The following is a 14,892-nucleotide window of genomic DNA, read 5'->3' as shown; positions in this document are numbered from 1 at the left end:
TGCTATGGTCGGTCATTCATGTTTGATTAATTGTTTTTTCCTTTCTGTGCTGTTGCTGCTAGAAAGACCTCATCCTGGGAACATTTCATCTTGAAAACAAACAATAGCAAAAGACGAATATGTCCGAATGTGTTTTAGTTGGAGGTTGAGATATTCTCTCTTCCTGCCTCTCAGACATCCTGTGGATGTTCTCTGGTGATAAAAGTGTTAGAAATTGTATTAGTGTTGGTATTCATGTTGATAAAGCCTTCCCTGTGAAGCTATACAATCATAAAGACTGTTTTTTCTTTCATTTCCCAGACTTACCTGGACTGAAGATAAGCATTTTGTATTTCCCCTCTTTCTAAATTGCAGTGTGTAGTGCTGAGCTACAGCAACCCACTGGGGCCAATTAGGATGCCAGCAGAGCCAGGAAGTGCATAGCAGATGCTTTTGCCACTATTTATTAAAATCCAATCTGCGGGGGCCCCTCCAACAGCTCGTTATACTACCGTTAATCTAATTAGCTCTCACTTGCCACTGTTTTCACCACATTACCAAATACAAGGGCCTCGACTTTGCAATTTAGGCTGATTAAGTAGGTCCAGTGCTGTTAGGCAAAGCTTGTAGGGAGGAGCTCCTCAGAGCTGTCAGTCATTTTCCAGAGTCAGATAAGTCATGCAGCATAGTTCAGCTATGGCTGTGGGTTTGACTTTGAATTAAAAGGGAATATGCAAAGGGAATATTGGTTGAAATCAAATCCACATTGCCAACTCAGTAGTGCAAAAGCCCACATGGACTAAAAGTTAAACAAAATACTCCCCATCATAAGGGCCTTGTATATTTATAATGGCATGGTACCAGAACTGGATACAAATTCCATAATGGGCTCTTTATGGATCAGGTTTATATGATTCCGACTTATGTCCTTTCATGTCTTGTAGATCGTGACCAGGAATCTGCACTTCCGGTTCATTACTGTTTGGTCCGGGCCGTATTTTTATTTGATGAGTGCTGCTCTCTGGACGAGTGCATGTTTCTACTCAGAGATTTGTGCAGCGGCTTTGACATGCAGTCTCACTCATTGCTTGCAGATGGGCAGTCTGACATGGAGCTCTAACAGCTTCCAGATGAGGAGGGCACACTATATATTTTAGACATATTTTAACCCATGGTGCCCTAAATAATACGGATATCCAAAGACGAGACTAACGCAAGGGTGACTGCAAAATAATTGACAGGCAGCAAGATTCAGTTGGTTATAGTTGAATATCTCAGACAGTGTAATATTCAAACTGGATGTAATACACTATTTCAGCAAACATCTTGGGTTTTGGATTTCATTTAGAGTAGCTCAGCCTAGTGTGGAGAAAACTGCTTTGTTTATATTCTTATCTTGTCTGCCAACAGTTTTTAAGGCAACAATACTCACAGCATTACATGCAGGTGCTCTTTGAAATGCTAACCGAAATAGATAATGAAATAAATGCATGTAATAAAAACAAAAATGCAAACCCACATGATCCCCTACCCCAATTATAGTAACTTAACACCTGCTTCCTTTCTCAGAGCACTATGCAGCTTTGATTCTACTCTGCTCCGAAATCATGTCATCATACAGAACGAAAAGAAGCTCAGGTTGTAAAGCATTTTACACATGATGATATCTGGGAAAGCCTTGGATGGTTTTCATCATTTGCTATACCATTATTTGCTGCCTGCACCCTAACAAGCTGCAGCTAATAACAGGATGATTGCACAGTGGATGAGTCAGGTGACAGATAAGTTTTTACCTTTTAAACCAGCTAACCTTGTATCCGCTCATGAGAGATGTGTGCCACAATAACTTGGTGTTCTGACGTTTTTGTTCCACTACACATCCTCCAGGAACCCACGTTTTTCTTAAACCTGCAAATTGCAGCTGGTGGTGAAAATTGCAGAAAAAATATACAGTCCAGACCATAAGTATTTGGCTTCAGCACATAAAGTTTGAAATAAAATACTGGATACTACATTAAAGTTCCAAGCCAAAGCTTTAATTTGAGTAGGTCAGTATTTCCTGTGTTGGAGATGCAGTATAGCAGTTTTAACACAGCACCAAAGGTTTAGAGGTTCCACAGTAACTGGACAGATACACATGAAGTCAGACACAGTCATCATATTTAATATTCTGTGTAAAACTCTTTGGAGTCAGTCACTGTCTGCAGTCTTTGCTGCATAGACACCATTTGTATCCTGCCTGGTGATGCTCTTCCAAGCCTAGACCTCAGCCATCTGTGGGGTCCCTGTCTACCTTTGGTCTGGTCTGGAGCAAGTGGAAAGCAGCTTAATCAGATTGAGATCAGGTGACTGACTCTGCCAATCAAGAATATTCCACCTCTTAATCCTGATGTTGGATGTTCTGGGTGTTTGTTTCAGATCTTTGCTGAGTGACCAAACACAGTCCATGTTTTTTTATGCACTGGTCATGCAGAATACTCCTCTCGTATTGACGTACAATTCTCTCAATTAACCTGAGAATAATCTAAGCTCTTTTCTGCACGAACTAGTGTTGGAACACATTCAACACATTCAGTAGCAAAGCGTCCAATTACTTTTGAACCCTTGTAATTTGGGCACTATGTGTTCACACCCAATTGTTATAATTCTGACTCCACTGCTCAAATTAAAGCTGACCTTAGCACTTCAGTGTAGGATGCATTTTATTCTAATTTGAAAATGCTGAAGAAGCCTGAAGAACAAAAATGTGTTACTGTCCAAATATTTAGGGTCTGAACTACGGCATTTGGAAATTACATTATTCTGACTGCTGCTGCACAAACTGTGGCTATTTATCTATTTATAAACTCACAAAGGCTTCGAGTCTGTAACAGCTGCACTGAGCTGCGCTTCTCTCCACTATGGAGAGGTCTGTGCTCACACTGTTCACTGGAGATCTATTCCACTGTACCACATATAATTACTGACTTTAAATTATATAAAAATATTATAATAATATTATCACATGGACTTAACTAGCTGAACATTATATGCTATTGTAAGTTTGAGTTTGGGAGCTTTTTCCCCGGGTTGGTGTCACTGTTGGATGAGATACACTTTAATGATTAATGTTTGCGCCTATAATCACTACTAACTTATATTAACAATGATTAATATACTGACTAGTTCTATGTGAAGTGGTCACTAGTGGAGACTAACCCTTTGAGTTTGTCAGAAACAACCCAGTGTGCACTGCCTGCTCAACATCCAACAGACAAACAGAAAGTCGGGGAAAGTTAATGACCAACTTGTGTATTTTAAAGCTAAAGAAGCAGATAGTTCCCTGGGAGTCGGTGAAACCCAAAGCTCGGCTAAGCAGAACGTGAATATTGAACTCAGACATGACACAGAATTAATGCTGATGTTGCTCTACATCTGCTAGATGTATAAATAAACAATTGTTTGCTATCAGGTTAGACATGTCTTTTATTAGGGATTATATAGTGTGTCAGTCTAGTGGTACAGCATGTCTCCACTGCCCCCACATGGTCAAAAAAAGGCTCAGGTTTAGTGTTGACCAAAAAACACAGCTCACTTCTGCCCTTAAAGTCTGTATCAGCAGTATCTTACAGTGTTTAGCGTTTAGCTAATATGGCAAACTGAAGAAAAATGTTGTAAAACCGACTAAAGTACATTTTAGTGCAGATAAACTTCTCAGTGGTTTTGTTCACTGATCGAATGCTAAAAGTAAACACAGCGTACCTTGCCAGGTGACCCATCAGGCTGTGAGATGCAGAAGGTTCCAGTCAGCAACTGACTCAAGTGAATTACAGCAAATAAAGGAAATTTAATCTGCTGCTCTACTTTACTCTGTGTCCACTGCTCAGCACAACTGTGCAAAATCACTGCCTCCTAACGTGCACTCAGCTGTTTATTCTATAGTGAGCTGTAACCTGAGATTGTGGATCATCATTTTGTGTCATCACTGACAAGTGTACTGTCAGATGACTGTAATTTTCACATCCATAAAACACCTTACATTGTATTTTGTGATTGTCGGCTCAAAGTACTGTACATACCACGGATGGGCAAATATCCATAGATATGGATTTGACTGGGGTTTTTTTTACAAGCCGCTCTCATACTTCTCTAAAGGCATATTTTAAAAGTTTCTTCTTTGGATAATGTTTAGGGAATGTTAAATGTGGTCTTATTATTGAAAAGACTTCTAGCTTTTTTTTAAAAAACAGCCTCTGGTCCATTATTCTTTTACCACCGGTTTTTGATTGATGCTTTTAAACTGCAGTTTCAAAGAGCATTGTCTGTATCACAGTCAGCTGCTGAGCAGTGCTCATGCTTTATCTCATTCTTTAGGCCAGTGCACATTCAGACAATATTTCCCTGCAAACACACAATGTAAAATGGGCTTTTCATGTATTCTCTCTTGATCTCTCTAACTCTGTGCCACTAACTACGAAACACACTGAAAGTCAGTGATGTGTGTGTATGTTTCCTTTTTATTTTACAGCTGTTAAGCTTGAAGTGCTTGAACAATGTGTACGGACTTTGGAAGTGGATGTTATTCAGTTTTGATTTAGTGTCATGCTCAGTATCTGCATCATGATTTGGTGTAATGACTATCACTGTAAAGAGAAAATGTGTCTGTGCATCACCTCTGAGTAGTTCCTGTTTGTTTTTATGGCCTTTTCCAATCGATACACTATGCTGTTTTCACTTTGCTGCTCACTGGAAATGATGATGATGATGATGATGATGATGCATATTTTTAGGAGACTGTGATTGGTTGAGCTCTTTTATACTCCGCCACACTATTAACTGGTTTTATTGTCTTATTTTCATGTCTCTTAACTCTGTCGGTCTCTGTGTCTGCACCTGTCTTTCTTTTTGCTATAAACTCTCTTCTCTCTGTATCACTCCACCTCTCCTTCCCCTTTTATCTGTTCTCTTTACATCAGCTCACTCTCTCGTCTTTTCTTTTGCATCTCACCCTCTTTACTTGCTCATTGTCCCTCTCTCTCTCTCTCTCTCTCTCTCTTCGTCTATTTCTCTCACTCTCTGCTGTTTTGATAGTGATGCAGTTATCAGGCTGTCAATTCTAATCTCGTCTTGCCAGTGCAGTGCTGTCCATTCAGAATTACAGCTGCCCCCTCCTCCCTATCGCTCCCTTTCATCCACCAGCCCTTCCTTCTCTTTCTCTCTCTCTGACAAGAGAAACGCTGATGGGATGAGGGAACTGTACTCTGACACTATAGGTCAGTCTTTGGACTGTGTTATGTTTGGAGACTACTGCTCTGTACGGGACGTGCGGCTTTTACCTAGCAACATCCATGAGCTGCTTCTATCAGTCTCTGAGTTGCAGTGTGTAAAACATAATTTGTTTTTATTTCAACATTAGTGCCTTGTGCTTTGTAAATGGGCAAAGTGTCCAGAAACTAAAGAAAATGTATATATTCTGCATCCTCCGCTCTCATCAGGGCTAAAGCTGCTTATTGATCCCACATGTGTTTTTGGTACAGACCAAAACATGTTTGTAGCACCAAGTTCAGAAAACTCTCAAATCACATTTGTGCTCAGATTTGCAATCAGATAGTTCCTGATTTAAATCCAAAAGTTGTCTCTATTAGATTCAGCTTTAAATTATCATTGTTATTAAAAATTATTGTTATTTTGTTTGTATCAGGAGTCTGTTAGCATCTGACAGTGTGTGTTAATAGTTATCCATTCACATGGTTTAGGATTTAGGCACAAACGGTGAGATCAGCACATTCGATTATTGTTCTTGATCTTGGCTGCAAGTTACAGTTAGTCAGTGGCCGATGCAGATAATGTTGCAGCCACAGCTACACCTACTCCCTGCATCACCACTGGACCCTGAGTACTACAGTAATTATAGCAGTAGTGATTGTTAATTAGACAATGAGCTCTGTTTCTGTTCATCAGTGACCAGTGAAGTTAATGGGACTTTGTCAGATTAATAGTGGTTGGAGTGAGGCTGGTGCAGAGGGAGGCGTCTTAAACCTCCATTGCAAATTGAAGAAAACTGGTATTAAGAATGAAGCTTGCATTTTCAGTCCTGCTATTTGTGGAGTGATTTTTCTGGTTATTGTGGATAACTGCCCAATTGTAGACAACATAACATCATGTGCTGTCAAGACAACAACACTGGTACAGGACAGGAGATAAACAGTCACAGATACAAATGGTAAACATCAGGATCCAGTGTCAGCATATCATAATCAAAGAGCTACTTCAAGGACTCACCATTTCGTATCCACAGTCACACAGGGAGAAATCCATCATAGAAGAGGGCCAGATACCAATCGCTGCACTGACAGTATCAGAAAATAGACCAGAATGCAATGCAGCCACAAGATATTGTATTTTGAATAAGGGACGTGACTTTCTCTATTTCTCAATAATGACAAGAACAGATGCCATTATCATCAAAGTTCTCTGCATGAGAGAGCTGAAGAAAATGGGATTGATGTTGTATAGCAAATAGCAGTTATTTGTCTATTCATCATCAATAATTTACAAAACCAGCAAGTACAACCACTCTGATGAATATGTTTGTGATTAAAGGAAAGGGAGGAAACAAAAGCAACCACTGGTTCCAATGTTTAGGTAATTTTATAGACATAATAGCTGCCTGGACTCTATGTAAACTAAACTAAACTGCTCCTAGAAACAAACAAGGTATGCATTTGGAGAATTCGGAAAAGGGCCAAACAAAAATTGATTGCTAAAACACAATTTGTCCTTAAACCTGATTTTAAAAGCTTTGATATAAGCAGTGAAGCGCAAGATAAAGGATTTTGACATAAGTTGTTAGACTTCTGTGTCATTTCTAGTGCAAAAGGTTCATGGCAAGACTTTGCTAGAAAGACTTTCCTACCATGAAATGATGGAAAGGCGTGTCAGAAATAGGTGTAGATGCCGCAAGTTGGCTAAAAATGAGAACAAATGAAAAATCTCAGAATGAATATGGAGCATAGCAGGATGGGTATTCCTCGTAATGCTGCTACTGAAGGAAAATTATTAACACTATTACACCGGGTAGAGTGAGCAGGGTGTTTTATTGTGCTGTTCAACCATATTCACCCATGTTTCATCTCCTTTCTTTTCCGTCTTGTACTTTCACTGATCTTCCATCTTCCTATGTCAACCATCCACTGTATAAGTTCACAAACATGACTCGTTTACAATAAGGAGAAAATAAAGAAAGAAATGAAAAATATGCCCTTTGTTGTCCTGGTTGATTGCATGTTGCTGTGAGCTGTTGTGTGTCATCGCTATTTCCTCTTCATGAATGCATGTGAATTTTCCTGGAGATTATTTAGTCTCCTTTTTTCTATTTTGTCATTCCATTAGCTCTACCTTCAGTTTATTCTATTTTCAGTTAAAAGGCTTGGGTGGAACACGTGTCGCTTCAAATGCCTGTCTTCTGCCTCATTGCCTGAAAGTGAAGGATGATTATTTTTTAATGAAACCAGGCGTACTCACAAAAAAGAATATTACCTGTAAGCTGTAAAATAGACAAGCAATACTTCTGCATCTCCCTGAATGGGAACATCCATTTATTTCTGCATACCACAAAAGCCATTTTGAAGTTTTCCTTTAGCTGCCAAATGTGCTCCTGGACATTGAATTTTGATTAGTTAATTTCATGCTGTGTGGGATACAGTGTGATGTTTGGCAAATGCTTCGCTGAAACAATGCGATTTTCAAAAGAAGCGATTTCCTGTTTTCCAATTGACTGTAAAAAGGGAAAACATGGCTGTTGCTTAATCCCATGATCAGTATGCATTAGATGGAAAGGAACATCTTTAAATGTCCTCAAGTTGCTGTTTGATACTCGTGCAGGGACAAATCTTCTTCATGGTTTGTTCTCTTCCCCCTGCTGAGTTTTAACACTAAAACTCAGGATCACTGGATTATGAAAGAGAACATTCAAAGCTATTTAAAGTCTCTAAAATGAAACCTGATGAAATACGAACTTGGCCTTGAGATGGGTTCTCTTTGCCAAAAAAAAGACAGGAGTTCACTCTCACTCAGAGCCCATATAGCAGCATTTAAGTAACTCTCCATAACCCCTCAACCATAAATAGTGCACATAAATATCCTTCATTTCACATAATGCCAGTGTATATCATTATATGTTCAGTGTGTCATTATCTCTTCTATTATATAAATGGAAATTGGATTGTTTTTCCCCCTGCCTTTATAGCCACTGAGAAATCAGGTTAACTGATGTTCCACAGATACTAATGGCAACATCGAGCCGTCACTTCTTTCTCGCCATCCTCCCTCTCTCTCTCTCTCTCTCTCCTTATCTCTCCCTCTCACTCCATACTCGCTTCCTCTTTCTCTCGTGCTTGATGTTCTCAGCAAAGAAGGCAATTTCCATATAGAATCACGACTAGGATCAGGTGACCTGGATTTGACTCCACGTCAAAGCACTGCATGGAAAATGAAAATGTATTCATGTGTATTGGATTGAGCACATCACACGAGCAGTTTTTGCCTCCTGAAAATGTAGTGAGAGTGCGGAGTGTTGTTGTTGACAAACCGACCTCGTACAGCCTATGAAAATATAGATTTAATCCATTTTTATGGTTTTCGTAGAAAGCGGACCTGAATTCTTCATGAGCTACAAGTGACCAAATAAAGAAAATGTGAAAATTTCAGTGTATGCAGCAATTTAACAACTAATAAAACAATACCAATGTGAAACTGCTGCTAAACATATTTTGGTCTGGACTTAAAGGTGCAACGTGTAAACTGTGAAAGGTTTAGCGACATCTAGTGGTGCGATTGCAGAAACAACATCATGAACAAAATGCCGTTCCCTCTCTAGAGCCACTGTGGGTTTTCATCATGGCTTTTTACATCACTATGCGGATGTAAAAAGCTCGTTCTAAGATTAAGAAAATGAAACAGTTGGTGTTTTCTGATAATTACACACTAACGACAACATTTTTATGAAACCATCATGCTCCATTTCTGCAAATAGATCGCTCTAAATATGACATATAGACCCTTTAGCTTTCTCTTTCCTGTCCTGTGCTCAGCTAGTTCCTCCTCCTGCACCACAACTCCCTACAGGCTAATCTCTCTGACTGGCATCCTGTTAGTCTTCACTTACCCATGTCCGTAAACTGAGCTGTTTCCTCTTCTCAGAACCAACTGCAGCTGCTCTTCACAGAATGACACTGCTTTCACCCTGTCACGTGAACAGTGGTTAATGCTTTCGTAATGTATTAAACCATGCAGAAATCTCACTGTCTTATCCAGTCAATGCATCACGGCCATAAATACACTGCATACTGATGAGTTATTTGCATCAACTGATTTATGGCTAGCAGTGTCTGTGTCTCATTTTGTCTCTGTCTCTCGTCCTGTCCGTCCCTCCATCTGCCTCCAGATAAGCAGTGAGAAGCGGCCCTCAGCAGAAATGATGAAACCCAAACCCAAACCTCAAAAGAAGAAGAAGAAGAAGGACCCCAACGAGCCACAGAAACCCGTGTCGGCCTATGCACTCTTCTTCAGAGACACCCAAGCGGCCATCAAAGGCCAAAACCCTAATGCCACCTTTGGGGACGTCTCCAAGATTGTGGCCTCCATGTGGGACAGCCTCGGAGAGGAACAGAAGCAGGTACCAAATATGAAATAACGAAGCAGGTGTGGAGTCTCCGTAGTGAACATTGATGAAAGATTAATGAAAACAATAGACATGAAAAAGTTATACTTACAGTGTTTGCCACTTAAAGGAACAAGTAAATGTGCACATACAATGCAATAGCAAACACACACACACACACACTCACATGCAGTAGAGTCACAGTTTGGACCCACCAGTAGATGGCATGTGTGCTGCAGCAGGTGAGCAGGCTTTCCTTGGCATTATGGGCTGTGTAATTACCAGAACATTGCTGTGAGATACAGCTCACCTTAATGAGCTAGTTCTAAAGATAATCCATCCAGTTATCCCCATTCCCCTGACTCTCATTAAAATGATTTTCGTTCTAAATTTAATTCTAGCTAAAGGAAGGAGGGAATGGGTGGGGGAGTATTCTGTTCAACAACAGCCGTAAAACAGTCTGAGAATAGCAGAGTTGGACATTTTACAGGCATGAAATGGTCAATATGGGAAAATGTAAATGCATCTGGGGAGATTTCAGGAGTGTAGCAAATACACTACACTCATTATATAGACTCATGCCCATGTGCTGCAAATGCAAATAGTCATATATGAACAGACACGGAGACACACAAACCCTCACTGCTGCTCCACTGTAACAATGCAAAGGCATTTTTCTTAGAAAGCAGTGTCCATCAAAACTGAGAAGGATTTTCCAGAAATATACTGGAAAAAGTCCTTAGTCAAAAAAAACCCCAGGCCTGGGTACGGTCCATACCTTCTCTGTCCCTGCAGCCTTCAGAGCTGATGCCTCCACACCATGTATCTTCATTGGCCCTCTGACAAGCAGGGATGTGTGAAGTTCTCATTTCCACTCTCTTTATTTATATCTCTCGCCTGCTATTTTGATCCTGCCTAGAATACAGAATTAGTAATACGCTCTCTTCACTATCGTCTCGTCCTTGTATTTCACTGAAGGGCATCTCAGCTATCCAGGAGGAGCAGTGTATTGTTGTTGTTGCTATTTAACATCATCTTCAGCTTAGGAGTAATAGATAGAAAATGCTAATGATGACAGACTTATGGGAGGTCACGATGTTTTGTCTTATGGGTGTTCAAGTCCAGAAGAAACCACAGTTGTTCTTATGCTATTGGAAGTCCTCTTGGGATGAGCAAGATCTACTATCACAATAAAAACAGGATACTGTAGAGACACCAGTGCCAGTACCAGTATAATAAAAAGTTAAATACATTTTCCAGACGTTTTCATTTGCTGCATCCTACCCAGACAAACTGCCTTAGAGTAAACAATACCTCTGTGGAAAAACAGAGAAGTGCCTGTCCACGTGCAATTGTGAAAAACCACATTCTTTATGCAAACATACAGAGTTCACTGAGACACAGCAGCTGCAGTTTCCAGTTGTGTATTCGTAGAAATTCGTACATCAGTGTAAAAATATGGAAGGCGGTTTCAAACAAAACTCATACAAAGGCAGGGATTGCATCTTAATGTGCCAAATGACAACAACCACTCTGGTGTATCACTAATGTCAGTATGCTGATAGGAGTGTTATTGTGGAGCTGAAAGGAGAGAGAGAGAAGTTCCAGTTCATTTCTCTAGGTGGATTGGAATCGAAATGATGTGTTGCTATAATAGAGGGAGACACATTGAGATGAGGTCGTATTAGTGCCGTGATGAGGAAATAGTGGTGCTCTGTACCACTGGCACTGATGGAAAGGGAGATGTTAGGGACACGTGTGTCTGTACTGTATGTGTGGGGGATGTGTTTAAGAAAGTGTTAAAGTGAGAAAATAATGTTTGAGGATGTGTGTGTGTATTGAGGGATTCACATTTATAAGCATGTCAAGCTCTCCTCTCACCCGAAGCCTCCTCTTTTGATTTTTTTTTTTTCCACAGGGATACAAGAGGAAAACTGAGGCTGCAAAGAAAGAGTACCTGAAAGCCTTGGCCGCATACCGAGCCAGTCTGGTTTCCAAGGTAACACTTATGACACACGGGCCCTGGCTAAGACTGATGATGGATTGGATGGAAAATCCCTGCTAATGGGCTGGGTGGGGCCTCTTTGGGACAAGGTGGTGGTGGTGTAGTACGCTGGGGCATCTGATGCAAAAAGAGCTGGCTGTGTTTGCAATAATACCAGATTTCCATAGGGTGCAGATGTTGGGAAGGGGGTTGGGCATCCTAGTTAGTATAGTGCTATAGGGTTGGGGGTGGGGTCAGCCAATCAGAGCAGGCAAGCATTTGCTCCTAACATCTATGAAGGATGCAGGAGAGAAAGCTATTGTTCTCTCATTTGCTCTACATTGTGTCAAGTTTCATGATGTGTGTACTGAGAAAACACAAAACCTATTTTACACCGTGTCATAGAGTAGATTGTCAGGTTCATCTATAAAGCACATTCAAATCAACGCAAACACTCATTGACTTTGCTGCTGTTTTCACCCTTGACACCTTTCTGTTAATTCAGCTCTATTACATCTTTCTTTGCTTCATGCGTGATGGTATTTTGTATACACTGGCACACGGCGGAATAAAGAAAAGCAAGAAGGAAGGCTGTGGATTGCATTGTTTAGTGCCGTCTTGTATTAACAACACACAATGTAGTGTGGAGAAGATTCCTTTTGTCATTCCATTTGTTCTGCAGGCAAACAGCCTCATTTCTCTGCCTCAGGTCCTGCATATATATATATATATGGGTGTGTGTGTGTGTGTGTGTCTCTCCTTTTTCCATCTCTCTGTCAAGGTGTCTATTGATCATTACCTCGGCCCCAGCTCTATTCATACAAATGGGCTCCATTACCTTCTAATCAACACTGATGGCTGGAGATGAGCAATCTGACAGCTCATCATAGAAACCTGCAGAGGGTGGGGCAGGGTGGAGGTGGAGATGTGGTATTTTGTGGGCGCTGCACCTGCTCAAAGAGATACTGTCCAGAATGAAGAAGGTTGAGTTTGGGTGATGCTGATGTTTTCTTTCAAGCACTGCAGCCCTTGTCAATCTCAACCTTGTTTCCCCATATGTCAGCCTGTCTGCATGTGTGTGAAGTGGCACGACATGAATATTGAAAGCTGTCAGGCCAAGGAGAGATTGAAAAGTAATATAAATACTGTGTTGTTATGAAATGACCATCAATTTCCTGAAAAATATTTGCTGTTAGGAGCTTTGAGTCTCAGCTTTTCTGCTAAAACTGCACGTACAGGTGCTGTATTTGTTCATTAACATTATTGTTATTGATGAGATTTGAGATTTACAGCAACGAGTGCAAGTTTTAAAAAGGATGTACTAATCAAATCATGATGTTAAAGGTGAACTCAGTAAAAAGCTGGGGCCACAGGATTTAGTTAGCCCCGCATAAAGACTGAAAACAGCAGCACGCCTGACTCTGTTAACAAATAAACATGTTTCCTATTCTACTGTTTAAATACTTGTTTGTGAGTCCAACAGAAAGTAACGACAGAAAGTAGTTCCCTGAACACCTCACAGCGTCTGTAGTGGATCGCATAGCATAATCCACTTCCTGGTCAACTTGCCAAGTGACTCGTTTGCCATTAAATAAGCTCCAGGCTGACAAATAATTGATTTTTACTTTTAAGATACAAGACAAAGAGCCGTTTCTAAATTGCCCATAGGAGTGAGTGTGAGTGTGTGAGGTTGTTTGTCTCTATGTGGCCCTGTGATGGACTGGGGACCTGTCCAGGGTGGACCCCTGCCTTTCACCCAGAGAGAGCTGGGATAGGCTCCAGCAGGTCCCTGGGACCCTGGTTAGGACTAAGGGGGTCTAGATGATGGATGGACAAAGGGGTGTAGTTTTGTTTTAAGTGTAATGGATGCTGCTAATAAAAGCGAGAGAGGAAAGGGTTTCTAATCAAAGGTTGATGAAGGATGATGAAGGATGATTAATTAGTTATTGTGATGTTTTCAGGCTTGTTCATATTATTAAAACTAATCGTCTTATTAACATGATTTATTTTTCATCCACAGACGTACAATGACCCTGAACCAAAAAGTGCCCAGCAGACCAGCCAGCCCTCCCACCTGCTGCCCCCGAAGCAGCCCCTATACAGTGTGCCCCCCCAGCCCTCCTCACCCTACCTGGGTCCTCCGGGGTCCTTCCCCCTGTCAGACCTCCAGAGCTATGCCAGGCCGCCTCGTCACAGCCTGGCCCCAACCCTCAGCCAATCCCAGATGCTGCCGCCTAGCATGAGTGCCTCTCCCCCGGCTCCCTTCCAGATCAGCCCACCACTGCACCCCCACGCCCAGCTTTCCCTGCACCAGAGCTCCCTGCTCAACCAGCCAATCCGCATGCAGCAGTCGCAGCCAATAATCTCACACCAAATGGGTCTCCAGGCGCCTCTGCATTCCCCTCCTCTCAGCCAACAGGTTGGTCTGAACACACTCAACGCCACATTATGCAAAACATGCACAATGTTGATATTTCATAGGACCCCAAGATGATTAAATTTTAAATATTGTCTGTTGCTTCTGTTTCCACACTGGAAAAGTCTCTCCTGCTGTATTGTATAGTATAACAAGCCACAATCACTCTTATAGCACAGAAATGAAGAATTGGTCATTCTTTCCTTTTTTACTTTTTTTAAACCTTTGGTGGGAAAACCAACCATCTTCTGCCTTCTCTCTAAGCCTGTGCCTTCAGTCCAGCAGGGGGTGTCATCTTAGGTTTAACCAGGCAATGAGAGTAAATGCAGAGAGAAAAAACTGCTGTTCCTGTTTCCTGCTCTCAGTAGCATCTGATAATATCCACTGACTGGCCTCATGCAGCGTGAGCTAGAACAATGTACATCCCCTCTCCTCTTCTCCAATATACAGGGATTCTCCCACATTCAGGCTGATTACCAGAACAGTGTCGGGGGCTCACAGTCTCCAGGGGCCCCGAACCCAGTGCATGGCCAGAACCCAGACTGGGACAGCGAATACTGCAACAGGGACTGTGTACCCAACCACTGCGGGTAAGGTAGTGGTGAGTGTTGTGTGATGGAACAGACATTAACCACAAAAGGATGGTCAAAAATAAATGCTATCAAGAACGTTTGTTGAAGTACTCCACATTTCCAAACAAGCTGCTTAAGAAGGTTTCGATCTGTTGATCAGTTTCTCAGCTTGAAGCATTTCCTTGAAACTAAAACAACGGATGCAGCAGCAGAACGACGACATTAACTGAGCTCGGAAAAACGTGTGACATCTAATTATGTTTCGCTGCGTTTCACTCAACACACACTGTCTTATTGAATC

General features: G+C 41.4%; 1 protein-coding gene across 4 annotated transcripts in view; it reads left to right on the top strand.

Moving 5' to 3' along the window:
- Positions 1 to 14,892, top strand: part of LOC113145393 (TOX high mobility group box family member 2-like) — a 70,499-nt gene that overhangs the window by 53,380 nt on the left and 2,227 nt on the right. For all 4 annotated transcript variants that reach the window (XM_026332074.1, XM_026332073.1, XM_026332072.1 and 1 more), the window contains 4 exons: positions 9,404 to 9,634; positions 11,538 to 11,618; positions 13,624 to 14,022; positions 14,470 to 14,609. In XM_026332074.1, coding sequence (XP_026187859.1) covers positions 9,404 to 9,634; positions 11,538 to 11,618; positions 13,624 to 14,022; positions 14,470 to 14,609 — 851 coding nt within the window. The remainder of the gene's footprint in view (positions 1 to 9,403; positions 9,635 to 11,537; positions 11,619 to 13,623; positions 14,023 to 14,469; positions 14,610 to 14,892) is intronic.

This window comes from Mastacembelus armatus, chromosome 7 (genome assembly GCF_900324485.2).
Source record: "Mastacembelus armatus chromosome 7, fMasArm1.2, whole genome shotgun sequence".
Classification (NCBI taxonomy): Eukaryota; Metazoa; Chordata; class Actinopteri; order Synbranchiformes; family Mastacembelidae; genus Mastacembelus; species Mastacembelus armatus.
This window is presented reverse-complemented; position numbering and strand designations above follow the sequence as displayed.